The sequence below is a fragment of the Caretta caretta genome, chromosome 5 (assembly GCF_965140235.1).
Source record: "Caretta caretta isolate rCarCar2 chromosome 5, rCarCar1.hap1, whole genome shotgun sequence".
In the NCBI taxonomy this organism is placed as follows: domain Eukaryota; kingdom Metazoa; phylum Chordata; order Testudines; family Cheloniidae; genus Caretta; species Caretta caretta.
In genome coordinates this window covers 90,619,328-90,646,484 of record NC_134210.1, presented here as the reverse complement: position 1 = coordinate 90,646,484, position 27,157 = coordinate 90,619,328, and the positions used below count along the sequence as shown (strand labels likewise).

Here is a 27,157-nt window from a genome sequence, read left to right as displayed (position 1 = left end):
TGAAGAGACAAGAGAACAGCAGACAGGGAACACATATACTGTGACAAAAAAACATTACCCAACTCCCATTCCCCTGACAGAACTGGGGTGCCATTCATAGGCCATGCCCTTCCAAACATAATTTCAAAGGGACTGAGCCCTAATCTACCCTTTGGGAGAACGTGGATACGGAGTAGGACGAGGGGCAAAGCATTAGGCCATCGCAGTGAGGCTTCTTGGCACACTTTTGAGAGATGCCGTTTAAGGGTCTGATTGGTACGCTCCACTACACCACTGGCTTGCGGTCTCCAGGGCGTATGGAGTTTCCAGGGGATCTGTAAGGCATGTGAGATGCTTTGAATGATTTTTGACGTGAAGTGTGTCCCGTTGTCAGATTCCATCCACAGGGGGAGTCCAAAGCGAGGAATGATCTCCTTAACAAACTTGAGGGCCACTGTTCTGGCAGTGCAGTTACGGCATGGGAAGGCTTCTGGCCATCCGCTGAACCGATCCACTATAACAAGGAGATATTTGAACCCTTGGGTCCGGGGAAACTCAGTAAAGTCTATTTGCCACACTTGTCCAGGGCCCGGAGTGGGTTCTAGGGCAGCTGGTGGCACAGGATGTCCCGGTCGGGGGTTATTCTTTTGGCAGACTAAGCAGTCTGCTTGTACCTGGGCAGCCAGGGGTCGGAGTCCGGAAGTGATAAAGTATTTTCCCATTAGTTGGATAAGTGCTTCCCTGCCAGCATGAGTGGTTTGATGTAGTTTCTGCAGCACTGGCCGGATTAGGCCCTTTGGTAAGAGGACCTTCCCTTCTGGGGAATGGAGCCATCCGTCCTTTTCCCAGAGACCGAGTTTGTCAGTTAGCTGTCTCTCCTCCCCAGAGTACTGAGGGGTTGGAAGTTCCCCTACTGATGGGATAAGGGCATGCATATGGGCATTCTCAGTCTGAGGGGATGGCAGGGTGGCAGCATGCTTAGCCTCTCTATCTGCCCGGGCATTACCTCTGGCCACATCTTGATCCTCCCTTTGATGGGCTTTACAGTGTACCACCGCCACTTCCGAGGGAAGTTGTACGGCTTCTAGGAGCTGGAGGATTTGGGGCCCGTACTCGACTGGGGAGCCTTGGGCTGTCAGCATTCCCCTTTGCTTCCATAGGCCAGCATGAGCATGCAGCACACCAAAAGCATACTTTGAATCAGTAAAAATGTTGACCCGCTTTCCTTTTGACAGTTCAAGTGCACGGGTCAGGGCTATCAGTTCGGCAAGCTGGGCAGAGGTCCCAGCAGGCAAACCTTCAGCTTCCACGTTGTCATGGAGGGTCACAACAGCATAACCCGCCCTCCTTTGCCCATCTATTACAGTACTGCTACCATCAGTGTACCACTCATAATCTGCATTTGGGAGGGTACATCCTTTAAATCCGGACGGCTGGAGTACTGGACATCTATGATCTCTAAACAGTCATGTTTCTGTTCCTCTGTTTCTGGCAAGAGAGTGGCTGGGTTAAGGGAGGGGCAAGGCTGTAAGGTGACTTCAGAGTTCTCTAACAGCTTAGCCTGGTACCGAGCAATCCGAGCCTGGGTGAGCCAAAGCCCTCCTTTTGCATCCAATAAGGTTCGGACCATATGGGGAGTATAGATTTGCATAACCCCTCCCAATGTTAGCTTCTCGGCTTCCTCAAGCAATAGGGCAGTAGCTGCGACCGCCCGTAAACGTGCCGGCCAACCCTTTGCAACCTGATCCAATTGCTTAGAAAAATAAGCCACGGGATGTCTCCATGCTCCTAACAGCTGTGTAAGCACTCCTAGGGCCACCCCCCTTCGTTCATGTACATAAAACTGAAACGGCTTAGAGAGATCCGGCAGGCCCAGAGCCAGGGCTTCCATCAATTTTCTTTTCAGGATTTTAAATGCCCTATCAGCCTCTGGGGTCCAATATAAGGGGTCATGATCCGCTCCTTTTACACAGTCGTACGGGGTTTAGCCCACAGTCCAAACTCTGGGATCCATATCCTGCAAAAGCCTGCCATACCCAGAAATGCCCTGAGCCGCTTACGGTTACTTGGGGTAGGAACTTGACAGATAGCTTCCTTTCTTTCGCTTGAAAGCTGACGCTCCCCTTGCCGTATGTGAAACCCGAGGTACCGTACCTCTGGGAGGGCAATTTGAGCCTTACTCCGTGCTACCCGATATCCCCGGAGTCCAATAAAATTCAGAAGGCTCACGGTGGCTTTAAGGCAGGGTGTTTGGCCCACAGTGGCAATTAACAAATCATCTACATACTTCAGAAGGAGGGCCTCCTCATTATCCCACTCCTGTAGGTCCCTGGCCAGAGCCTGGCCAAAGAGGGTGGGGGAGTTTTTAAATCCCTGGGCCAACACTGTCCAGCAAAGTTGCTTTTTAACCCTTTTTCGGTCCTCCCACTCGAAGGAGAAGATCTCCTGTGACGGGGTGGCAACTGGGATGGTAAAGAAAACATCTTTCAGATCAAGGACTGAAAAATGGGTATACTGTCCCCCTATAGAAGCCAATAAGGTGTACGGGTTAGGGACAAGAGGGTGCAGAGTCTTAACCCGTTCATTGACTGCCCTTAGGTCCTGTACCAGCCGTTACGTGCCATCAGGCTTCTGTACGGGTAGAATGGGAGTGTTCCAGGCTGACTGACATTCCCAGAGAATACCATACATTAGGAATCTATCTGTAGTTTCCTGTAAACCTTCTCTGGCTTCCCTCTTGATTGGATACTGTTTTACTTGCACTGGGCCTTTCCCTGGTATAAGCTGAATAGTAATGGGGGTCTGGTGGGTGGCCTTTCCTGGAATCCCTGATGCCCACACGAGGGGGTACACCTGGTCTTCCCACGGGCTCCATTCTGGGGCTTGCATGGCTGAGGGTTCAACTCCAAGGGTCATGATCCATGCATTCTCAGGGGGTAAGGTAAGGGTTATTTCATCTTCAGTAAAATGCAGGGTGGCACCGAGGCGAGAAAGTAGATCCCGTCCCAGCAGAGGTGTTGGACACTCAGGGAGGTATACCAGCTTGTGGGATATAGTCCTGTTTCCCAAAGTGCATTCCGCTGCGGCATACACTGGGCACTTGGTTTCCCTGCCTGTGGCTCCCACCACAGTAAGGGAATCTGCTACTGGCAACTGAAGAGGCTGATTTACGGCAGTTCGGGCCGCTCCAGAGTCCACTAAAAAATCTATTTCTGAGCTTCCCACCCCATCTTTCCTTGGGGTTCCAGGGGTAGGGTGGTCCATCTCCCCTGACACCCCTATTCCTGCTCCACCATCGCCATCATAGGGGCACCCCCCTTTTCTTTTCTTTTTGGGCACTTATTTTTTTTAGTGTCCCTCCTGTAGACACAGGGCACACTGGTTGCAACCCAGTCGTCTCTCCTGCGGGCCCGGACGGTCGCGTCCACGACCCCTTCCTCCCCAGCCACTTCTCTTAGTGCCGGCCTGTACCGCTGTTACCATCAGTCTCACTTGCTTTCTCTCCTTCTCTGTCTCTCTCAGACTATAAGCTCGGTTTGCAGTCTCTAAGATTTGTGCCATGGTCATGTCCATTAAATCCTCCTTTTTTTGTAACTTTCTCTTAATATTGGGCTGCTCAGCTCGTAAAAATTCCCTTAATAATTGACTCAGTTGCCTGATCATCGGGGTCTGCATTAGTGTTCTGTCGAATGGTGTCCCGAATACGCTGTAGAAAGGCCCCTGGGCTTTCTTTTAAATCCTGCATTACTTCATATGGCTTTGCCCAATTATTATATCAGACAGCCGAGTGACGGAGTCCATGTAAAAGCAACTCCTTATAGGAGGTAAGGCGGGTCATATCCCCATGATCATTTGGATTCCACCTGGGGTCTGCTCGGGGGACTTGTGCATCCGGGTCAGGGACATTAATATGATCCTGGTCGTACCGTCTCTGCACCTCCTCCCTTGCCTTGGACACAACCTGTTGTCTTTCAACCTCAGACAAAAGGGTTTGCAGGAGGATGTTACAATCATCCCAGTCCGGCTTGTGACTACTGAGCCACCCCTCAAAGACTGATATAAACCTGCTTGGGTTGGTGGAAAACTCTCCTGCCTGTGCTTTGAAAGCAGCCAAATCCACAGGATTAAAGGGCACATGAGTATAAACCTGCATAGTCGTGGCCGGACGCCTCTCCGATCCAGACCGGGCGACTTTAGTTTCGGTGATTAAGGGGTATAGGCCAACCCATTGGGGACTTACAAGGTGTGGGTGTAGGGGCCGAAGGGGACACCGGCTCTGCATTACAGTGGGGGTCTGGGGACTAACATTAGCTGCTACCGAACCAGTCGGAGTCAGATTACAGTGCTGTAAAATATCTGGTCGAGTATATAAAGTCAGAAACAAATGCGCATACATATGTTCATTCCATTTCCTTGTTCTCTGACAGAACAGGAGTAACTGAAGGATCGTGTTGTAATTAATTGACCTTCCTGGTGGCCACCACTCCTGGTCCTCTAGTTGATATTGAGGCCAGTCAACTGTACAGAATCGTTTTAATTGGCTCTTAGTCATCGGATCCGCACCAAATACCTTCCAGTTTGCTAGAATGCACTCTAGGGGCGTACACCGTGCCCTAACCCCTGAGCTCTGTCCCTGTCCCATACCTACAGGGTAACTCTGGGCGTCCCCAGGTTCCAACAGAGCATATAATCCGGATTTTAAAAGGTTCCTACCTTATCCAAGGGACTGGTTCTTCACTGTGGCCTGCAGCTGCTCCTCCCCCATGTCTAAGGGACCGGTTCTTCACCACCGTCCACAACTGCTTCTCCACTATATGAGTGTGTTGCACCGTTGTGCCCTCTGGGGTCGATCAAATCGCATCTCCTCCGAGGCCCCCGATGAACCGGTGCGCGCTGGGCGTCGGTTCTCGCCGCAATCCTAGACCTCCAGGAAGGGTCCGGGCAAGGCTAAATTGCAGCCTCGTCGCCCACCCAGGGACGCCAAAAGCTGTTGCCGGCACCCAGTGCCGAGAGGCTGAACAACAGCTTGAGTGGTTCGTTACCCGGTGTGCTACACCCAATAATCACAACGGGGTGGAGAAGCAGAAAAGTTTATTTGCAGCTGCAAAAAGGTACAGGGAGAATAAAATCTCAAATCCTGCACACAGAGCAGGAAGTTACACAGGCTTTTATACATCCTTTTTCCCAGCGTACTTATCCAATAGCAAGCTGCCCCAAGTATCCATATAGCCAGCCAATCCAGTTCCCAGCTAGTTCCCTGATTCTCTGTATCATTTGTTAAACTATACATAAAGCAGCTTTATTCAGCATTGTTCTTCCATATCTGCCCTGTTTGGCCTTGCTTAGTTTCAGGCAATCTGACTCTGCAACATATTGTTGCAGATCCTCAGCATAACTGCTGTGTGTGCCTCCAGGTGGGGGGGCCAAGGACACTTGGGCCTAGTACGCAGAGCTGCTGCGAGTGCCTCCAGGCGGGAGTGGGGGCCAAGGACACCTGGGCCTAGTGCGAGGGGGCTTCATCGACAATTGTGGTCTTCCATCCCCTCGAGTTACCTAGTGGCCATGCCCCAGTGTCCCCAACATGGGTTTAAAAAAGAGCTCACTTCAGTTTGTGGTGTGTGTGAGGAGCTGGGAGCAAGAGGTGCTAGGAGCTGAGAGTGAGAATGTGGACTGAGGTGTACAAGCATTATCAGACACCAGAAGGAAGGTCCTGTGGTGAGGATAAAGAAGGTGCTGGTAGGAGGCCATGGGGAAGTAGCCCAGGGAGTTGTAGCTGTCACTCAGCTGTTCCAGGAGGCACTCTAGACAGCTGCATTCCACAGGGCCCTGGGCTAGAACCCGGAGTAGAGGGCGGGCCTGGGTTCCCCCCAAATCCTCCCAACTCCTGGTTAGATACAGGAGGAGTCGACCTGGACTGTGGGTTCAGAAAAATGGCCAAGCTGAGGGCTGCCGTGAAGCTCCAAGGCAACCAAATCCACCAATAAGCGCAAGACCCACCAAGGTAGAGCAGGAACTTTGTCACACTATTTGTAATGTGATATGTTGTATATTGCCTCTATAGAAATGCATATGCTGTAATTATTTTACAGTGTACATTCTGCTTTAATATATATAATGCTTTATGATCTGTAACTGTTGCTGATTTGCGGCAATAAAATATGTTGTTAGTTGTAGTGACAAAGGGAAAATTCAGTTATTCAAGTACCTTTAAATATGATGATGATTTTATTTGTTTGTTTTTCCCTTTTTGATCCAGGGATTTCATAGCATTTGAGACATAAATTAAGAGTCACAACAGCCCAGTGTGATAGGTAAACATTACTATCTCCATTTTACAAATGGGTAGACTGAGGCACAGAGAATTTAAGCTATGTGCCCCAGATCACATAGTTAGTGGTAAGGGAAGGAATAGATCAGAGGACTCTTGATGCTTTAAGGACTACATGAAGCTTTTTTTTTCAGTAAAGAGTTTTGTGTGCAATAGTCTGCAAGAGCAAGTATTTTCCATTTGTAGGTTTTTTTTTTTTTTTTTTTACTCTCCCTCATGGGAGTTCAGTGTTTGTTCTATGTCAGTTGGAGGCTGAATCACAGCAATTTAGAAACAAGCAAATTGTATCTGAACGATAGAGAAGTTTCTTCACTAATGAAAAATCCTCTGGGGCCTATGTTTTACCTTCTTTATAAAAGCAAGCTTTCCTGATGAGACTGTCCAGTTCTGGGCACCACATTTCAGGAAGGATGTGGACAAATTGGAGAAAGTCCAGAGAAAAGCGACAAAACTGATTAAAGGTCTAGAAAACATGACCTATGAGGGAAGATTGAAAAAATTGGGTTTGTTTAATCTGGAAAAGAGAAGACAGAGGGGACCTGATATGTTTTCAAGTATGTAAAAGGTTGTTACGAGGAGGAGGAGGAAGAATTGTTTTTCTTAACCTCTGAGGTTAGGACAAGAAGCAATTGGCTTAAATTGCAGAAAGGGAGATTTAGGTTGGATATTAGGAAAAACTTCCTAACTGTCAGGGTGGTTAAGCACTGGAATAAATTGCCTTGAGAGGTTGAGGAATCTCCATTATTGGAGATTTTTAAGAGTAGGTTAGACAAACACCTGTCAGGAATGGTCTAGATAATACTTAGTCCTGCCACAAGTGCAGGGGACTGGACTAGATGACCTCTCAAGGTCCCTTCCAGTTCTATGATTCTATGAATGTTCTGTGTACCTCCAAACAATATCTCATTCCTCACATTTGACATTGCTGAGAATAATATTAGATGTGTTTATCCTGTCCCCACTGCTCCACCAGTGATCCCCCTGCCACCCTTAATATGCTGTCTGCTTTTCTCACAGTTATCTTCTTGCCACTCTGTCCTCCTTGAACTGGCCCACAATGTAACTATCCCTTTTTGCACTCAGTTTCCTCCTAGAATCCTCACTTTATTAAAACGTATATTATGAGGATGTAGCCAACCACCTCCTGACTTGGATGTTGTATACCTTTTCCCCACCGTCTGTATCACTTGTTGTCATAAATATAAAGGGAAGGGTAAACCCCTTTGAAATCCCTCCTGGCCAGGGGAAAGCTCCTCTCACCTGTAAAGGGTTAAGAAGCTAAAGGTAACCTCGCTGGCACCTGACCAAAATGACCAATGAGGAGACAAGATACTTTCAAAAGCTGGGAGGAGGGAGAAAAACAAAGGGTCTGTGTCTGTCTGTATGCTGCTTCTTGCCAGGGACAGAACAGGAATGGAGTCTTAGAACTTTTAGTAAGTAATCTAGCTAGGTATGTGTTAGATTATGATTTCTTTAAATGGCTGAGAAAAGTATTGTGCTGAATAGAATAACTATTTCTGTCTGTGTATCTTTTTTGTAACTTAAGGTTTTGCCTAGAGGGGTTCTCTATGTTTTTGAATCTAATTACCCTGTAAGATATCTACCATCCTGATTTTACAGGGGGGATTTCTTTATTTCTATTTACTTCTATTTTTTATTAAAAGTCTTCTTGTAAAAACTGAATGCTTTTTCATTGTTCTCAGATCCAAGGGTTTGGGTCTGTGGTCACCTATGCAAATTGGTGAGGCTTTTTATCCAACATTTCCCAGGAAAGGGGGGGTGCAAGTGTTGGGAGGATTGTTCATTGTTCTTAAGATCCAAGGGTCTGGATCTGTAGTCACCTAAGCAAATTGGTGAGGCTTTTTACCAAACCTCGTCCAGGAAGTGGGGTGCAAGGTTTTGGGAAGTATTTTGGGGGGAAGGACGCGTCCAAACAGCTCTTCCCCAGTAACCAGTATTAGTTTGGTGGTGGTAGCGGCCATTCCAAGGATAACGGGTGTAATATTTTGTACCTTGGGGAAGTTTTGACCTAAGCTGGTAAAGATAAGCTTAGGAGGTTTTTCATGCAGGTCCCCACATCTGTACCCTAGAGTTCAGAGTGGGGGAGGAACCTTGACACTTGTCTTTTTTGTGTTTGTACAGCACCTTTAGCACATAGTGGGAGCTATCAGACACAAATAATTATTATGATAATGCTGTCCCTGTATGTAATGGAACATCAGCTGGCTATTTAGTCAATTACACTGGTTCTCAATAAAAAAGGGGAAAAGATCCTGTTATTTACAAGCAACTTTATAATCTATTTCCTTCTCATCCAAGTCATTGTCCCCCTCTGGAGGTATTAATTTGCTTCTTCTTGATGTGAAAACTAAAACTGTTCATAACTTTTCTTTCCTCGTATTGCTCCACCATTTCAAACATCTTTAATATTTTTTTCTATCAAACTTTATAAAGTGATGTTAAAATATTTTGATTGTAGGCGGCATAAAGTGAATATCTCATAAATAACTGGATACAAGTGTCAGTTCCAGTTCAGATACCTGCACTTGAAGGAGTTGTATGTATTATTTGCTTTGCAAATGATAGAAAGACACAAGGACACTGCCTGAAGGGAGACAGTGTTCGCTAGCCAGCCCTCCCTAGAGTAACAACAGTTTCCAGAGTGGAGCGCCAAAGGTAGACAAGAGAAACATAAATCATGGGACAGTAGGTCAGGTACGGAACAATGAGCAGATATTTTGGTGAGAAGGACCGTAAAGAAGGATTCCTTAAAGAAGTGAATTTTAAAATGGGATTTATCTATTCTGATTTTGCTACCCGAGCACATTGTATTTCAAGCTCTAGATACATTGTACATTAAAATTGTATAAACTCATCTGAAGTGTGAAATATATCCAATATATCTTAAAAGCAAACCTCCTAAAAAGAAAACCTTGTCAAATTTCAACTTTACTAATTGTGCTCTGACCTAGGTAAATTAACCAAGTAGATTTAAAAGAATGTCATTCTTGGTGTTATTTCATTGTTATTAACTCAGCTAGCTACATGCCATCAATTCAGCAAAAGTAATCATAGCTTATAGAAAAGTACTAGTTTGGAGGCTGATCCTGCAAATAGTACTGTTCCTAGTGCTTACAATAAATCAGCCTCCAAAGTTGCAACTTGAAACCAAAGAGAGGGTTTGTGTTGTGCTATGACTGAATTTAAATCTGCTATTTTGTGTAATAGGAACAATTTTTTACAGTTTGTCTGTCTGAAGAATTTTTAATTTAAAAAATTGAACTTTGATTTTAGTATGAATCAGATCTCTTTTCTTTGACAAAAGTAAATCCTGTCTTTGTAACTTGGTTAAATATTTAAGTGTTTCAAAAATATTTAGCTTAGGAACTCTCTGAATCTTTGCTTTAGTTTGAGCTGTATGTTTTTTTCTTGTCCATTTACTTTTCTGTATTTATTTTTTATAAAATGCAAACATACACAAAGTTTTGTCTTGAATAGTGAATGCATTTTGCAAGCATGTTCTTTTGACATCTGTAAAACAAGATGTTACCACTTTCATTTATTTTAGATTGGAGTGGCCAAATCAGTTCTACCCAAGCATATCAATAATAATTTTGCCTGCGGTTTTTCACTACTGCATTGACATGAACAGTGTGAGCATACAAAAGAGCCAACTTTGCATGTGACCTATCTGTAGCTTTAGGTCCTTGATGTCTGCAGAAATTCCTCACCTCTTGCACACATATTTAACTACATGTATTTGTAATGTCAAACTAAACCATTTTATTTTGTGGTATTGTCAGGTTGATCAAAGGGAGCTGTGGTCATGTGGCATATCCTTGCCGTTTCCAAAATCCTGCTGCCAGTTCTCAGCTAGTCATTCCTCATCGAGTCTTTGCTCCATGGTGCCTTAAGGATCGTTGTGCAGAGATCCTTCTTGAGCTGATTCCTCAGTGCCTGTCAGCTGCTCATGCTATATTGGGTACCCACCCCTTTTCCAGGATTGATGTGTTGATAGTCCCTTCCAACTTTTCCAGTCTGGGAATGGCCAGGTACAGAAACTTCTCTAATATAATTATTTTGTTTTTCTGTGTATAACTTTCTTATTTTGCAGCATCATTTCACTGTTCTATATTGCACCTCGGCCTGTCTACCAGTCAGACAGGGTAAGTTGGGGTATATCTGTGCAGCCCTTGGAAGAGAGCCCCCCAGCCTGGTTCAACAGACTTGGGCTAGTGGGGCTCACCATAGCTCTCTGAGAACAGCTGTACAGTTAGTGCTTTGAGGTTGCCTCACCTTCACAGCCCAGGCTCCAGCCCAAGCCACAACTTCAAAGCACTGCCTAGACAGCTATTTTTAGAGCTCTAGAGTCCGTCAGCCCCAGGCTGGGGGGTTCGCTTCTGTGGTCTGTGTAGACATACTCTTCATGGGCACATCTGCATTTGTCATCTGTGCTATTCCTCAGATGGCATGGGCAAAGTACTCAGCCTTAGTCGTGAACCAGTTGCTCCCCTTTTAGACATTGAAGGATACTCCTCTGGTGTGGTCAGCCTGTAATGATTTGAAAATTGAAAGCTTTCTTATGTATTTTGTAGGCTATTAGACCAAATGATAGCAAGCCTTTATTTGTTCCTGCTTGCACTGGTGGAGTTAGTGTAAATAGCTGCATCTGGATTCCTTTTATCTAGTAGGTAACAATGCCAGCTTCCCATCAGTACTAGCTTGCTCCACTATTCTCACTGAACTGATGTTATAGATATAATTTTGCTTCATGCAGTGACAGTTTATTTGCATCTCTTGTTATGATCTTCCTCTTTAATAAGGCATAGGGAAGGGAAATGTAAGCTCACTGAGCATTTGCCTCTGAGTTTTTCCCCATTAGTCAAATTAAATTTCATCTCTCTTTCCCATTCATTTCTATACTTTGATGTTTCTGTCATTTTAGGTGTTTTCTTCTGGTAATGTTTTCCCCATTATTTCTCAGCAAAACAAGGGCATATTAGAAAGCGGACTCATAAGCTTCATGGGGTTTGTGTGGTTTTATCTGGCCAAAACTACTAATCCTGAAAACAGAATAAGGGCAAACTGCGACGACAGATATAAGCTAGTATTTATGGAGTTCATGGATATTTAAAAATTGATTATTTTGTTTATATCTACAATATAATTTCAAATGATTTAACTATATGAAGTGTTTCTGTAGAACAAACAAGGGAATACCTAGCAACTAAAATCCATCTTTTACCTTTACATTTTCTAAAGTCTGCTTAAATCAGTAAAGAGGCAATATTTGCAAACAGCAGAAGATCAAATGCTGCTGCTATTTGTATAGTGACGACTGTGTCTTAGCCCTGGTCTACACTAGGACTTTACGTCGAATTTAGCAGCGTTAAATAGATGTAAACCTGCACCCGTCCACACAATGAAGCCCTTTATTTCGACTTAAAGGGCTCTTAAAATCGATTTCCTTACTCCACCCCTGACAAGTGGATTAGCGCTTAAATCGACATTGCCGGCTCGAATTTGGGGTACTGTGGACACAATTCGATGGTATTGGCCTCCGGGACCTATCCCAGAGTGCTCCATTATGACCGCTCTGGACAGCACTCTCAACTCAGATGCACTGGCCAGGTAGACAGGAAAAGAACCGCGAACTTTTGAGTCTCATTTCCTGTTTGGCCAGCGTGGCAAGCTGCAGGTGACCATGCAGAGCTCATCAGCACAGGTGACCATGATGGAGTCCCAGAATCGCAAAAGAGCTCCAGCATGGACCGAACGGGAGGTACGGGATCTGATCGCTGTTTGGGGAGAGGAATCCGTGCTATCAGAACTCCGTTCCAGTTTTTGAAATGCCAAAACCTTTGTGAAAATCTCCCAGGGCATGAAGGACAGAGGCCATAACAGGGACCCGAAGCAGTGCCGCGTGAAACTGAAGGAGCTGAGGCAAGCCTACCAGAAAACCAGAGAGGCGAACAGCCGCTCTGGGTCAGAGCCCCAAACATGCCGCTTCTATGATGAGCTGCATGCCATTTTAGGGGGTTCAGCCACCACTACCCCAGCCGTGTTGTTTGACTCCTTCAATGGAGATGGAGGCAAGACGGAAGCAGGTTTTGGGGATGAAGAAGATAGCTCACAGCAAGCAAGCGGACAAACCGGTTTCCCCGACAGCCAGGAACTGTTTCTCACCCCAGACCTGAAGCCAGTACCCCCCGAACCCACCCAAGGCTGCCTCCTGGACCCAGCAGGCGGAGAAGGGACCTCTGGTGAGTGTACCTTTTAAAATACTATACATGGTTTAAAAGCAAGCATGTGAAAGCATTACTTTGCCCTGGCATTTGCGGTTCTCCTAGATGTAGTCCTAAAGCCTTTGCAAAAGGTTTCTGGGGAGGGCAGCCTTATTGCGTCCTTCATGGTAGGACACTTTACCACTCCAGGCCAGTAACACGTACTTGGGTAACATTGTAGAACACAGCATTGCAGCATTCAAACAACATCCGTTTGTTTGCTAGCATTCAAACAACATCCGTTCTTTATCTCTCTGTGTTATCCTCAGGAGAGTGAGATATAATTCATGGTCACCTGGTTGAAATAGAGTGCTTTTCTTCAGGGGACACTCAGAGGAGCCCATTCCTACTGGGCTGTTTGCCTGTGGCTAAACAGAAATGTTCCCCGCTGTTAGCCACAGGGAGGGGGGAAGGTTGAGGGGGTAGTCACGCGGTGGGAGGAGGCAAAATGCGACCTTGTAACGAAAGCACATGTGCTATGTATGTAATGTTAACAGCAAGGTTTACCCTGAAAGAGTGTAGCCACTGTTTTATAAAATGTGTCTTTTTAAATACCGCTGTCCCTTTTTTTTTCTCCACCAGCTGCATGTGTTTCAATGATCACAGGATCTTCTCCTTCCCAGAGGCTAGTGAAGCTTAGAAAGAAAAAAAACCGCACTCACGATGAAATGTTCTCCGAGCTCATGCTGTCCTCCCACACTGACAGAGCACAGACGAATGCGTGGAGGCAAATAATGTCAGAGTGCAGGAAAGCACAAAATGACCAGGAGGAGAGGTGGCGGGCTGAAGAGAATAAGTGGCGGGCTGAAGAGAGTAAGTGACGGGCTGAAGACAGGGCTGAAGCTCAAATGTGGCGGCAGCGTGATGAGAGGAGGCAGGATTCAATGCTGAGGCTGCTGCAGGACCAAACCAGTATGCTCCAGTGTATGGTTGAGCTGCAGCAAAGGCAGCTGGAGCACAGACTGCCACTGCTGCCCCTCTGTAACCAACCGCCCTCCTCCCCAAGTTCCATAGCCTCCACACCCAGACGCCCAAGAACGCGGTGGGGGGGGGCCTCCGGCCAACCAGCCACTCCACCACAGAGGATTGCCCCAAAAAAAGAAGGCTGTCATTCAATAAATTTTAAAGTTGTAAACTTTTAAAGTGCTGTGCTTAAAGTGCTGTGTGGCATTTTCCTTCCCTCCTCCACCACCCCTCCTGGGCTACCTTGGTAGTCATCCCCCTATTTGTGTGATGAATGAATAAAGAATGCATGAATGTGAAGCAACAATGACTTTATTGCCTCTGCAAGCGGTGATTGAAGGGAGGAGGGGCGGGTGGTTAGCTTACAGGGAAGTAGAGTGAACCAAGGGGCGGGGGGTTTCATCAAGGAGAAACAAACAGAACTTTCACACCGTAGCCTGGCCAGTCATGAAACTGGTTTTCAAAGCTTCTCTGATGTGTACCGTGCCCTCCTGTGCTCTTCTAACCGCCCTGGTGTCTGGCTGCACGTAACCAGCAGCCAGGCGCTTTGCCTCAACCTCCCACCCCGCCATAAATGTCTCCCCCTTACTCTCACAGATATTGTGGAGCACACAGCAAGCAGTAATAACAGTGGGAATATTGGTTTCGCTGAGGTCTAAGCGAGTCAGTAAACTGCGCCAGCGCGCCTTTAAACGTCCAAATGCACATTCTACCACCATTCTGCACTTGCTCAGCCTGTACTTGAACAGCTCCTGACTACTGTCCACGCTGCCTGTGTACGGCTTCATGAGCCATGGCATTAAGGGGTAGGCTGGGTCCCCAAGGATACATATAGGCATTTCAACATCCCCAACAGTTATTTTCTGGTCTGGGAATAAAGTCCCTTCCTGCAGCTTTTGAAACAGACCAGAGTTCCTGAAGATACGAGCATCATGCACCTTTCCTGGCCATCCCACGTTGATGTTGGTGAAACGTCCCTTGTGATCCACCAGAGCTTGCAGCACTATCGAAAAGTACCCCTTGCGGTTTATGTACTCGGCGGCTTGGTGCTCCGGTGCCATGATAGGGATATGGGTTCCGTCTATAGCCCCACCACAGTTAGGGAATCCCATTGCAGCAAAGCCATCCACTATGACCTGCAGATTTCCCAGGGTCACTACCCTTGATATCAGCAGATCTTTGATTGCGTGGGCTACTTGCATCACAGCAGCCCCCACAGTAGATTTGCCCACTCCAAACTGATTCCCAACTGACTGGTAGCTGTCTGGCGTTGCAAGCTTCCACAGGGCTATCGCCACTCGCTTCTCAACTGTGCGGGCTGCTCTCATCTTGGTATTCATGCGCCTCAGGGCAGGGGAAAGCAAGTCACAAAGTTCCATGAAAGTGCCCTTACGCATGCGAAAGTTTCGCAGCCACTGGGAATCGTCCCAGACCTGCAACACTATGCGGTCCCACCAGTCTGTGCTTGTTTCCTGAGCCCAGAATCGGCGTTCCACAGCATGAACCTGCCCCATTAGCACCATGATGCATGCATTGGCAGGGCCCATGCTTTCAGAGAAATCTGTGTCCATGTCCTGATCACTCACGTGACCGCGCTGACGTCGCCTCCTCGCCCGGTATCGCTTTGCCAGGTTCTCGTGCTGCATATACTGCTGGATAATGCGTGTGGTGTTTAATGTGCTCCTAATTGCCAAAGTGAGCTGAGCGGCCTCCATGCTTGCCTTGGTATGGTGTCCGCACAGAAAAAAGGCGCGGAACGATTGTCTGCCGTTGCTCTGACGGAGGGAGGGGCGACTGACGACACGGCTTACAGGGTTGGCTTCAGGGAGCTAAAATCAACAAAGGGGGTGCCTGTACATCAAGGAGTATTTCAGGCAGGACTTCACGGAGGGTTCCAATAAGAAATGGTGCACCTAAGTTATCGTTCTTATTGGAACAAGGAGGTTAGCCTGGCCTCTGATTGATACATGGCTAGATTTACCTCGCTGCACCTTCTCTGTGAGTGACTGCAGTGTGATCTAGAGGAATGAGTCCCCTAGACAGGGGAGGAGGCAAATGAGTACAAAACAAATCTGGTCTATTTCTTGTTCTGAGCCACTCCATCTATCTTTTACATCTTTGGCTGGCAGCAGACGGTGCAGAAGGACTGCATGCCATCCACATCTCATGGCTGCTCAGCAGAAGATGGTACAGTACGACTGCTAGCCATCTTCATCTCTTGCCTGCCTGGCAGAAGATGGTACAATACGACTGCTAGCAATCCTCATCTCTTGCCTGCCTGGCAGAAGATGGTACAGTACGACTGCTAGCAGTCCGTATCACCTGCCCGCTCACCATAAGACGGTTCAATAGGTCTGACTGCAGGACTAAAGAGAATGACCTGGTCAAGTCACTCCAAATTTAGTCCCTGCGCCCATGTCTGCCCAGGCGCTCCCAGCCGACGTGGCCAGGAGCACCTCGGACACGACGAGGACGACTACCAGTCGTATTGCACCGTCTGCTGCCAGAAGGCAATGGGTTGCTGCTACTGTGCAGCAAAGCCGTACCGCGTCTGCCAGCACCCAGGAGACATAGGGTGACGGTTACCTGAGCGGGCTCCATGCTTGCCGTGGTATGGCGTCTGCACAGGTAACTCAGGAAAAAAGGCGCAAAATGATTGTCTGCCCTTGCTTTCATGGAGGGAGGGAGGGAACGGGGGCCTGACGATACGTACCCAGAACCACCCGCGACAATGTTTTAGCCCCATCGGGCATTGGGATCTCAACCCAGAATTCCAATGGGCAGCGGAGACTGCGGGAACTGTGGGATAGCTACCCACAGTGCAACGCTCCGGAAGTCGACTCTAGCCTCGGTACTGTGGAAGCGCTCCGCCGAGTTAATGCACTTAATGCACTTAGAGCATTTTCTGTGGGGACACACACACTCGAATATATAAAACCGATTTCTAAAAAACCGACTTCTATAAATTCGACCTTATTCCGTAGTGTAGACATACCCTTAGATGCTTTTAGACCAATATAAAGACAAAGCACATAAGGATAGATATAAAGGGGCATGGCTCAGAGCAGCGGTGTGTCCAGGTTGCTGTTGTGCTCCAGCAATCCTCACCAGCCAGTGAGACCCACAGGGGCTGTTGTTGGTCAGGTGTGAGTTAGAACAGCTCTCAACCAGCCTCCGGACAGGCTCCGAAGATTCTGCTTCTTAAGTTCATCTCCTTACCCCATATAGGTTTCTAATTTTTATTTCATTTTTAATTTATCGTAGGAAAGCTTAGTTAAGTAGTAAATCTTGCATTTTGTTCTGTATTTTGCTGAATGTATACCTATTCATGTAGATTTATATTTACAGTTTGTGTGAAAAAGGGAGAGAATGTTTGTTTAATTTTGACCTCGTTGTGTGCAGGAGGGGAAGAGAAAAATTTAGCTAGCATGTAATATTATATAGCTCATGGTATAGATTTGCTCTGTTTTATAAATATATTTTTTTAAAAATGGAAAGTAAAGTTTAAGAATTAAATTATCACCACACCTCCATTCAACATTTTTAAGGGTCCGCAAATGAAAAAAGGTTGAAAACCACTGCTATAGGGGAAAGGAAATATATAAATGTAAGTGGGGGAATAGTCCCGCTATTGTGGGGAACTTTTCTGGCTTCTGCACTACTCCAATGAAGTAGGCTAGCAAAAGGATCCGAGTCCTCGCTCCCACTTCCGTTACTGCTCTGCAGGCTGCTTCTGTGACTGCTCCTAGCACTGACCTGCTTCGTGGGCTGCTTTTCTGGGCCCTCTGGCTCTGGTTGCTGCAGCTCTGCTCCCAGGACAGGGTATGCTTTCTCTGGGCTGCTTTTCTGGTCCCTCTGGATCTGGCACAGCTCTGCTCCCCAGCTTAGCTTGAGTCCCTGCTTTCTCCTTAGCTTGGCCCTTGAGGACTCTGCTAGACAGGAGAGTGGAAGGGGAGTCCTCGTAATCACAACAAGGCTGGGCCCAGGATTCCTGGGGGCTTGACCCCCAACCCTGCTGTGGTCACCTAGGACGGGGCTAGGGTGTCGCCACTCCGGGGTACTCTCTCTGCACTGGGCACTTCTCTGACCCACTGACCATTACATACAATTTAAAGCAAATGCAAGTTATTCAACAATTAATTTTAAAAAGAATAAGGAAAAATGGGAAAGGTTAAAGGAAACACATCAACCTGCTCTGTGGCAGGGAACATCACAAACAGTGTCTCTGGAATATCAGGGCAGTTCAGTCTGTTCCTTGCAAGTCCCAGGCCTTCTTCTCAGGCCCTGGCTATGCTGCAGGGATGCTGTGTGTTGGACACTTGCGTGTGGCCACCACCAGAGCTTTCAGGCTCTAAGTGGTAGGACCCTTCTTCCCAGTGTCGCCCCTGCCCTGTCGGGGTTACAATCCAAGCCTGGCCTGCAGAGCCTCTTGGCTGAGGCGTCTCCCTGTGCTGGGCCCGCTGCCCAGGGTCCCCCTCGCTTTCCCCAGCTGCTCACCGCACCCAGCTCTGGACTGCTCCAGCTCCACCACTCGGTCTCAGCACTGCTGCTCCGCCTCCAGCTCCCTGGGCTGCTTCTTTAGCCCCTCTGCCTCTGGTTGCTACAGCTCTGCTCCCAGGACGGGTCTGCTCTGCAGGCTGCTTCTGTGACTCTGCTCCCAGCACTGACCTGCTCCGTGGGCTGCTTTTCTGGCCCCTCTGGCTCTGGTTGCTGAAGCTCTGCTCCCAGGACAGGGTCTGCTTTCTCTGGGCTGCTTTTCTGGTCCCTCTGTATCTGGCACAGCTCTGCTCCTCAGCTTAGCTTGGGTCCCTGCTTTCTCCTTAGCTCAGCCCCACTCTGTCTGACCCAGGCAAGTCCAGCTCACATTGAGGACGAGACCCCCCTGCCTCCTGACTCCCTGATTAGCCTGCCCGCCCTGTCATTCAGGCTGACCTGGAGCATTGGCCTCTCCCCATTGTTCCTGGGGACTATCAGTCTCAGGGTCCTGATTTCCCCATAGACCCTTCCCCTTTTGGTACTGGGAGTTAGCCAACCAAAACACCCCCACTGAATGTTAGTAAGGGGGCAACAGTCCCCTTACATAAAGTGAAGGAAGGAAAGGAGAGAGGGGTAGCCCAAAAGTTCTTGTGGACCTGATAATATCCTTGGGGAAATCAGAGCCTCCAATGCCATATATCCCTTCCTCAGGGAAAAGATGCCCTTGGGCTAGTCTGTTGCAAAACCATCTGTGCTTATTTGGGTCATGTTGGTGTATTCAAAATATAGCTATAATTGTGCCCTCTTTGTGGGGGAGATGAGAAAAATTGTGCTAATAATTCCTTATGCTTATTCTGTCTCTAATGGTTGTCAGTGCTAAGTGAGCCATATCCGTGATACAAGTAAATGATGAAAGAAAGGCCATGTGCATTTCTTGACAGTTTTCATTCAGGGGTTTGTCAAGCAAAGGACATTAATATTTTTTAAAAGAAATAGTTTTCAGTTATTTAAATTTCAGGTTATATTTGCACAGCAAAAGAAATGATAATGGGGCCCATAATAGTTTGCTTGTTCTTGTTCTGTGTGATTGTGCAAACTGAGGCCTGTGTACATTGCAAGTTGCTTTAATGGTTAATTCCTGCCCATTCCAATCATAATTACCTAAATAACTTACGTTTAGGAGTAAAATAAGTGCAAACCCGTACTCAGAACCTCATAACAAATTTGACTATTACCTTGAGTTATAAAGGGTGCTGTACCATTAATTTTTTATCTTCAGCATATCTGTAGTAGTATAAACATGACATAGCTTGCCAGCACAAAGAAACTGTTGTTTTGAGAATTCTAATTGTACTCCTGTCTGCCAGGGAAGGAAGCAGTCATAAATTTCAGTCATTATCTTAAGTATCTGGGCTTTACAGCATTTGGCATTTTTCTTTGTCTGTTCCTCATTAGCCTATAGTTACTTGGGTTTTCTACACAAAGTACTTTATTTTACTTGAGGGGGATGTTACCCCACATTCCAGAATGGTATGAAATTATAACAATTCTTGCACAGAATGACTTAATTAGGAGCCTTAAGTTGTTCTCTTCCAAATTCAGAAGAATTTTCCATAAAGACCTGCTGATGCCTTATGGGAAAAATTCTGGCTAAAAGACCATTTATTTTGCTCATTTTCTGTTCATGTCTTATCATGTTTCTAAATTTACTATGGAGTTGTGTTGAAACAGGGGTATGATTGCTTAGAATAATATTCACAATAAGTGATTCAGTGGCATTTCTCCTGATTTCTATACCAGTATGAGAGGCGAATCTGGCCCAGATTCCCTCATTAGTAACATGTTAATCCCTATTAAAAAAAAATTGTGACAAAGAATTATGGGCCAGATCTTTATAGGTATTTAAAACCCAAAAAATGATTTAAATGTGAGCTAGGCACTTTTGAAAATCCCATTAGGTATCCGTCTGCATCTTTAGCAGCCATGTCTACAGATTCAGCTTCATTTTTCTTAAAGAATTGCTGGTGCCTGATAGCAAGTTGAAGTACCGTTCATTCTGCTTAAAGACTATTCTGCCAAAGTCTCTTCCCTTGTTTTTTTTTTTTTTCTACTGAGGACATTTTATATAAAAACCAAACGTTTTCAGTAAGCATAACAGGGGAAGAGAGATGGGGAGAATGGTCTTGAAGGAGAATGTTTTTCAAAAATTTCAACAGGTTTTCTTAAAAAAATAAGTAGCTGCCCCTCCAACAGTGATAACAGAAGACATAACAATATAAGTTTCCTAATTAGTTTTTTCCGTGAAAGGAGATCAGTTCCTCTTACCCTGAAAGGTGAGCACCATCCATGTACTCTGAGAGCCAAAAATCTAGTAGTCTTAAGCCATCAGGAATAGGACATCAAAGTTTGTTACTCTAGCTGTGATTAGGATATCACAACCTAAAGATTTTAGCACTAAACTTTGCATACAGGAGCTGTGTCACCCATATGACTCGTCCCATTGAAGTCAATAGGACTACTCATGTGAGCAAAGTAACACCCGTGTTTGCAGGCTGTGGGCCAAAAACTTCTAGCGAAGAACAAGTTACACTGGTTTCATGGCTGTTTGTATTCTTCAAACCACTCTTTCAAATTCCCAGTCAATTTTTTCTCATTCAGTTTGCAATCCCCCCTTTTGATTAGATAGGCATGGATTAAATATGACCCTTCATTTGAGTAATAACTGTTCAATTAAGTATTTTGGAAGTTTCTGTAAGTCCTGCACACTCCATTACAAAATAGCAAAGCCAACTCCAAATAATGTCTAAAAGACCGAGATTTGGTGAGAGGGCTCTCTGGATTTATTTAGTGGCCTGAGGCAGACATATGATCACTAGATTTGGGGTATTTGAGGGAGTTTGGTATCTATTTAAAGCATTCATTTTTCCCCCCTAGAGGAATTGGTCAGTCTGGAGTTCATAGCATTCAGAGCTGCCCATTATCTATGCAGGGAGCTTTTAATGCTATCGGGTTATCTCCCAGCCACATAGAAACTTAGCTCATGATCTTTCCATTCTCTCACCTTTTCTATCTGAACCCCATTTCTGAATGTGTCATCCTAGGAATTTGGATCCAGTTTTCAGTGCTATAGGATTTAGTGCTTTTAAATGACTAATATTTGGCTGTTTATGGGGTTTAAGCATATAATAAACACCTTTGTGCATTAATTCACCTTTGCTCTCCAGCTCCATGGTCTCTTCACTCTTGGGTATGCCAAGATAACAAAATGATCCAAAGACTGTCTACAATGAAGCCACAGCAATGATGATAATAATTCAAAGTGTGTGTCTACATCCTCAAGTGCCAGCTTCCTCTGGGCTCCCAGAGTGCTTAACTCCCCCACCCTGCCCCAGGCTCCACCCCCACCTGACCCCTTCCCCCAAGCTCCCACCCCTGCCCTGCTTGTTCCCACCACCACTCAACCCTTGCCCCCCCTTTCTCCCAAGTCCCCATCCCTGCTCCACCTCGCCCTGCCTCTTCCCACCCAGTTCCACACCCTCCCCCAGTGCACCCCATCCCTACACCTACCCCTACCGCCCAGTGCCTCCTGCATGCCACGGAACAGCTGATCGTGGTGGGCGGGAAGTGCTAGGAGGGACCCAGGAGGAGATGATCGGCGGGGCTGCCGGCGGATGGGAGGCATTGGGGAGAGGGGGAGCAGCTTGGGCTCCCAGTGGGTGCTAAGCACTGGCTAATTCTTTTCTGTGGGTGCTCGAGCCCTGGAGCACCCACGGAGTTGATGCCTATGTCTACATCCCATATGTGTATGAACTCAGTGGTACTTAGACACTGAGAATGTTGACCTGGAATGGAAGGGTGTGTTAGCTTGATAATATTTTGGGTAATTGCAACCATATTGTGTGCATTCAGCCACCATGAATTAATAAAATAGAACACTACCTAGTTAATGGTTAATTTGAACAAGCAGGGCTTCTGGAGGCAAGGTCAAACGCTAGCTGCAAACTTGCAGCCTCCGTTAATCTAAATGGGAAAAAAAGTCTGCAAATTAAGACCATAAACAAATAAAGACCCTGAGTTTTGGCCCTTTTAATAATAAAAGCTTTTTATGTTTAAAATGTTTTGTTAATAAATAGTTTAATAAAGTATTTTTTAAAGTGACCCAGTAGGGGTCACTATGAGCTGTTTATTATGTAAAAATTTGTTATAAAGAGTAAATAAAGTGTTCTTTCAAGCAGTTCTCTGAAGCTATTTTGAAAGACTTTTTCCTGATACCACCTGACGTAAAACAATTAAGTTACCACTGCTTTCAGTTCTGAAAACCCTCGGTAACAAGAACATTTTCTGTCTCTGAGCTGGCGCTTAGAGTGAAAATTGCTATCATCGCAATCACTGTTCTCCTCCCACTTGTCAGTTTGGGATCAGAACAGAATTTGGAGTGCATCAGGCACAAGATATATCCTTACTATTATGCTGAGCTGGTTTGTTAGTCCATAAAGTTTTAACAGATATTTCTTGAGCACAAACTCAAAATAGGTTGGAGTATGCAGCAATCACCTTTTGGTGCAACTAAAACATTGTTTGCTTGTTGATAGTATAGGAGTGAAATTGTGATATTTGAATTTGATGGTAGGGGATTATAGTGTTTGTTTTAAATTGAAGAAAAGAAAGTTTAAAATATTCTTGTAATGGGGCACAGACTCACCCAGCTGCGCCTCCTGCTGGCTGTCTAGGAATTAGCTCTTTTTACCAGCTCCGGAGCACCCTCTACTGGTGTCTCGCCATCGCTGGGCCCCCATGTCCCTCCCAGACCATGGTGCCCTTATAGCTGGGGTGCTGCCCCTCTAGGCAATACCTCACAGATCTGGGTTTCCCCTCCCCAGGGACCCTTCCCGTCCGTCCCCACTTTGCCTCAGCCTATGGGCTACTGCCAGTGACCATCTAGCCCCCTTTCACTGGGGCCAATTGCAGTCTGTATAAGCCAGTCATCATAGGCAAGGGGGGTTTGGACCTGCTGCCTCTGCCTACCCCTTGAACTGCACTCTGCAACTCCAGTACCTATTTGGCCTTCCCCTAGGCCTGCGGCCTCGGGGGTTTCCAGGCTGCAGCTCCCCAGGTCCTCTGGCCTTCCCCCAGCCCTGCTCCACCTCAGGTATTCTGGTACGCTCCCCAACAGCCAGACCCATCTCCCTCTATAGCTAGAGGAGACTCCTTGTGCTCCTGGCCCAATGCCCTCTTATAAAGGCCAGCTGGGCCCTGATTAAGCTAGCAGCTGCCCAATTGGGGTGTTGCTCCCAGCTAAGGCTGCTTCCCTCAATCAGCCCCGCTTTTCCTTCCCTGCCATAGCCCTCTCCCCAGGCTGTTTTAAGCCTTTTAAGGCAGGAGTGGGTGACCACCCCGCTACAATTCCAAACAGCGTTTCAGGATTTTTTAAAAAGAATGTTATACAGATTACTTACCTTTTATTAGCTCTTGTATAATTTCTTTTCAGGCTCTTGAAAATACAACTGGTTTCCATATGGTAAACATTTTTTTTTTCACTCAGCGAATATGTTTTCCTGTGTTTTGAATGGCACTGAAATTAAAATAGCTGTTTCTGTTTAAGAAACATTTCAAATTTTATATAAAATACTTTCCTAAATCAAATTTTAATTTTTGTTTTTGTACCACCATCTTCAGTGGCATTAATTATGTTTTGTTTTTTTTTTACTAGTGCAGAAAAGACAGGAGAGGAGACGCAATATACTAGACACTTGGTGACTCCAATGACATGGGCCTGTGATAGAGTGCTGAGGGCTTGCACTTGAGCCAGCAATCTGGTCATTATTAATTTTAATTAGGTTCCCCTGGAGAAGGCCTAATTGGACAGAGGTGTATTGATTACCACGCCAGACTGGGGCTAGGGAGTCAATGAGCCAATAAGCCCATTAACAAGGAAGCTGTATAGAAGGGCGCTGGAAGGAGTGCTCAGGAGGGAAGAGAGGGAGAGAAACAGAAAGACAGAAGGCTAGGAGAGCCTGACAAATAGAGATCTCTGAGTAGAGACATGTCCTTCCCCACCTCCCTTTTGGAGAAGGGGTTAGAAAGTTCAGATACAGTGTGTAAAGGTGTAGAGACACTGCTGTGTATTGGTGGAGGGATTAAACAACTGTAAATATGCTACCCCAGGGTGTTTATAAGCAAGAAGGTCTCAGAGCAGTCTGTGTTTGTGGATGAGATGAGTGTGGCATGTCGCCTTCTCACAGGGCCATATAAGTTGACAGTCACAAAATTAGCCTGAATTTTCAAACGGAACAAGTGATTTTTGGGTGCTTCAGTTCATGTGCTCCCTATGTGAGACATCTTAAGTCCTGAATTTCTTGAAAGTGCTGAGCACCTGTCTCTCTGAAAATCAGGCTTCTTTAAGCTATCTCATGTTAAACACCCAGAAATTGAGGTACCAAAAATCACTAGTCACTTCTGAAAATGTAGGCTGATATATTTTTCCTTTAGACTGGGACACACCCCAGACAATTTTTTTATTAACTATATTTTATCTACATACAAGATGAGTTTACAAATGTTTGACTGTTTTCCCCATACGTCCTTCTTACCATAAATGCAATTAATATAGCTGTAGTATACTTTGTTCCTAATAAAGGATTGATTCTGCAAAGATTTAACCATGTAACTTGACTCATGTCAGATGTCCCTTCTACTTCAGTGTGACAGCAGCAGCCCGAAGGACAGAACATCTCTTCACAGTACTTGGAAAGAAGATCTCTAAGCAGTTACATCTAGTCCAGTGCAAACAGAAATCTGTTATCTTGCATGGGTCCAAAACAGACAGACACCACGACTTCAGTGTCATCCTGAATTAGTCCATCATCCATGGTTTTATTGCTGTTGAGTTGCCTGACCTGGGCTGCACCACACAGACACATGATTGTGGTTAAGACTGCAGTCCCAGCATTTAATCACCTTGTTCCCCAGGAAATTCCATTTGCCACAGATCCACACCCAGGAAGGACATATCTGGATGTGGAATAACCATTCTGTTCTCTTCCAGACTCAAATGAAGAAAACTCACACCAAACACAATACTTCGAGTGCATCCATTTTCTCTCTTATCCATAGAGAAGACTAACTTGGGCACCTTGCTAATCTGTAAACTGCCAGAAACCAAAGGATTATCACAAGAGTTGGCAGAAGCAGTCTGACATGCTGATAAAGGTCAAGACTCATTGTCTTGGGAGACTTCATATCGAGGCTGATGATGTTTCTGATTAAGTAAACTTCCTATCTTAATTCTTCACCTCGGGTTTCTCACAGGCAATCTCTGGACCCGCACACAACAGTTGCCCATGCCTTAGACTGAACCCTTGCACTGGAGATAGGAATAAGAAATGGAACCAATATTGTATCCTGGTAAGACCTCTTCCTTTTCTAGGCAGTAATAAGAACACTCTCCCTTGAAGGGAAAAAGAACCATCACCATGTTCTGTCCTGATAACTCTTGAACTCTGCTAAATTCCAAAACTTGTTTTCAGAGTAGAAGAATTGGTGAAGCATTTCAACCAATCCCTGACTACTCTTCTAGACACACTAGTACCAAAGTGCTGTCCCCCCTCCCAACACCTGCACAGATTGCCACAGATCTCAGGTGACATGCATCAGAGAAAGTGGGAAGAAAATGTGAGCATTGTTATCAGAAAACATATTCTGATGAGGACAGACTCAGACACAAAGTTTCTACAAATGTATGCCTCTGCCTGAAGGAGGCAAAGAGAGCTTACTTCTCCTGTGCCATAGACTGAGGAAAGTCGCACCGCACCAAGATGACTTACTTATCACGTTATTATCTTCTAGGTATTTGCAAATTGATTTCTTAATTATTTGCTCCATTATCTTTCCGGGTACTGAAGTTAAGATGACTGGTCTGAAATTCCTCAGGTTGTCCTTATTTCCCTTTTTATAGATGGACTCTATATTTGCCCTTTCCCAGTCCTCTGGAATCTCTCCCATCTTCCATGACTTTTCAAAGATAATCGCTAATGTCTCAGATATCTCCTCAGTCAGCATCTTGAGTATTCTAGGATGTATTTCATCAGGTCCTTGTGACTTGACATCTCTTGCTCAAGTAATTTTTAACTTTTTTCCCTATTTTAGCCTCTGGTTCTACCTCATTCTCACTTGCATTCACTATGTTGGATATCTCATCGCTAATAACCTTTTTGGGGAAAACTATGATATGATGAGTTTCACAATGAAGCTTGGACAATTCACAAATGCTTAGATCACTGCGACCAGGCCTATGTCCAATAGCATAGAATGTTATTCTGACCAGGAAGATGTAAGAGGGTATTTTTTTGCCAGCATGGCTATTTTGACATCCAAGATCAGTAAGGATTCTAACAGGATCCCATGGCTGCAAACCAATTTAACAATCTGGCTCTTCATAAGGGGAAGGGGACAGGGTGATACAGAAATATAGTTTTTTAACATGCTTCCTTCTTTCTCACATCACTACTTGTTTTTCCTTGGTTCAACTTTGGCCAGCTGCTGTTTATCCAAGTGTTGATACACTTTAAAAACACTGGACTGTTTGATGTCAAGGATATGTAGGGTTGGGTTTTATCTACATTCTGCTGGTACTTCAGCCTGTTGCAACAGCTTGCCAAATATGAGAGAGAAGACTAATGTTTATAGGATTTTGAAGGTGGAAGTGCAGTTGCCTATAATTGTTCTGCTTTATTCGGAACTGGTGAGGCCTCAGCTGGAGTACTGTGTCCGTTTTTGGGTGCCACACTTTAAGAAAGATATAGACAAATTACAGAGTCCAGAGGGGAGCAACAAAAATGGTAATAGGTGTAACCTCTGAAGAAAGGTTAAAATACTGGGCATGTTTTGTTTGAGAAAAGAAGACTGAGGGGTACCTGATAACAGTCTTCAAATATCATAAGGGCTTTTATAAAGAGGACCATGATCAATTGTTCTTCATGTCCCTGAAGGCAGAACAAGAAGTAATTGGCTTAATCTGTGCAAGGGAGATTGAGGAAAATCTTGCTAACTGTAAGTATAGTTAAGTACTGGAATAAGTTACCAAGGGAGGTTTTGGAATCCCAATCACTGGAGGTTTTTAAGAACAAGT

At 45.6% G+C, this 27,157-nt stretch overlaps 2 protein-coding genes across 28 annotated transcripts in view; both read left to right on the top strand.

Annotated features, from left to right (window-relative positions):
• AOPEP (aminopeptidase O (putative)) overlaps nucleotides 1-27,157 on the top strand; it is a 412,311-nt gene that overhangs the window by 104,104 nt on the left and 281,050 nt on the right. For all 27 annotated transcript variants that reach the window (XR_012668547.1, XR_012668548.1, XM_075128662.1 and 24 more), the window contains one exon: nucleotides 10,111-10,359. Coding sequence is in view for 25 of the 27 variants with exons in the window: in XM_075128662.1 (XP_074984763.1) it covers nucleotides 10,111-10,359 (249 nt within the window). In the remaining 2 variants the exon portion in view is untranslated. The remainder of the gene's footprint in view (nucleotides 1-10,110; nucleotides 10,360-27,157) is intronic.
• LOC142072027 (uncharacterized) lies at nucleotides 11,526-13,734 on the top strand. The gene is made up of 2 exons (XM_075128250.1): nucleotides 11,526-12,570; nucleotides 13,174-13,734. The coding sequence occupies exons 1-2, from the start codon at nucleotides 12,189-12,191 to the stop codon at nucleotides 13,410-13,412; spliced, it is 621 nt and encodes a 206-aa protein (XP_074984351.1). The 5' UTR covers nucleotides 11,526-12,188; the 3' UTR covers nucleotides 13,413-13,734.

Coding starts and splice junctions, on each gene's coding strand:
- LOC142072027 (XM_075128250.1), top strand. CDS start 12,189: ATGAAGGACAGAGGCCATAACAGGGACCCGAAGCAGTGCCGCGTGAAA. Junction 12,571..13,173: donor AGGCGGAGAAGGGACCTCTG/GTGAGTGTACCT, acceptor TTTCTCCACCAG/CTGCATGTGTTTCAATGATC.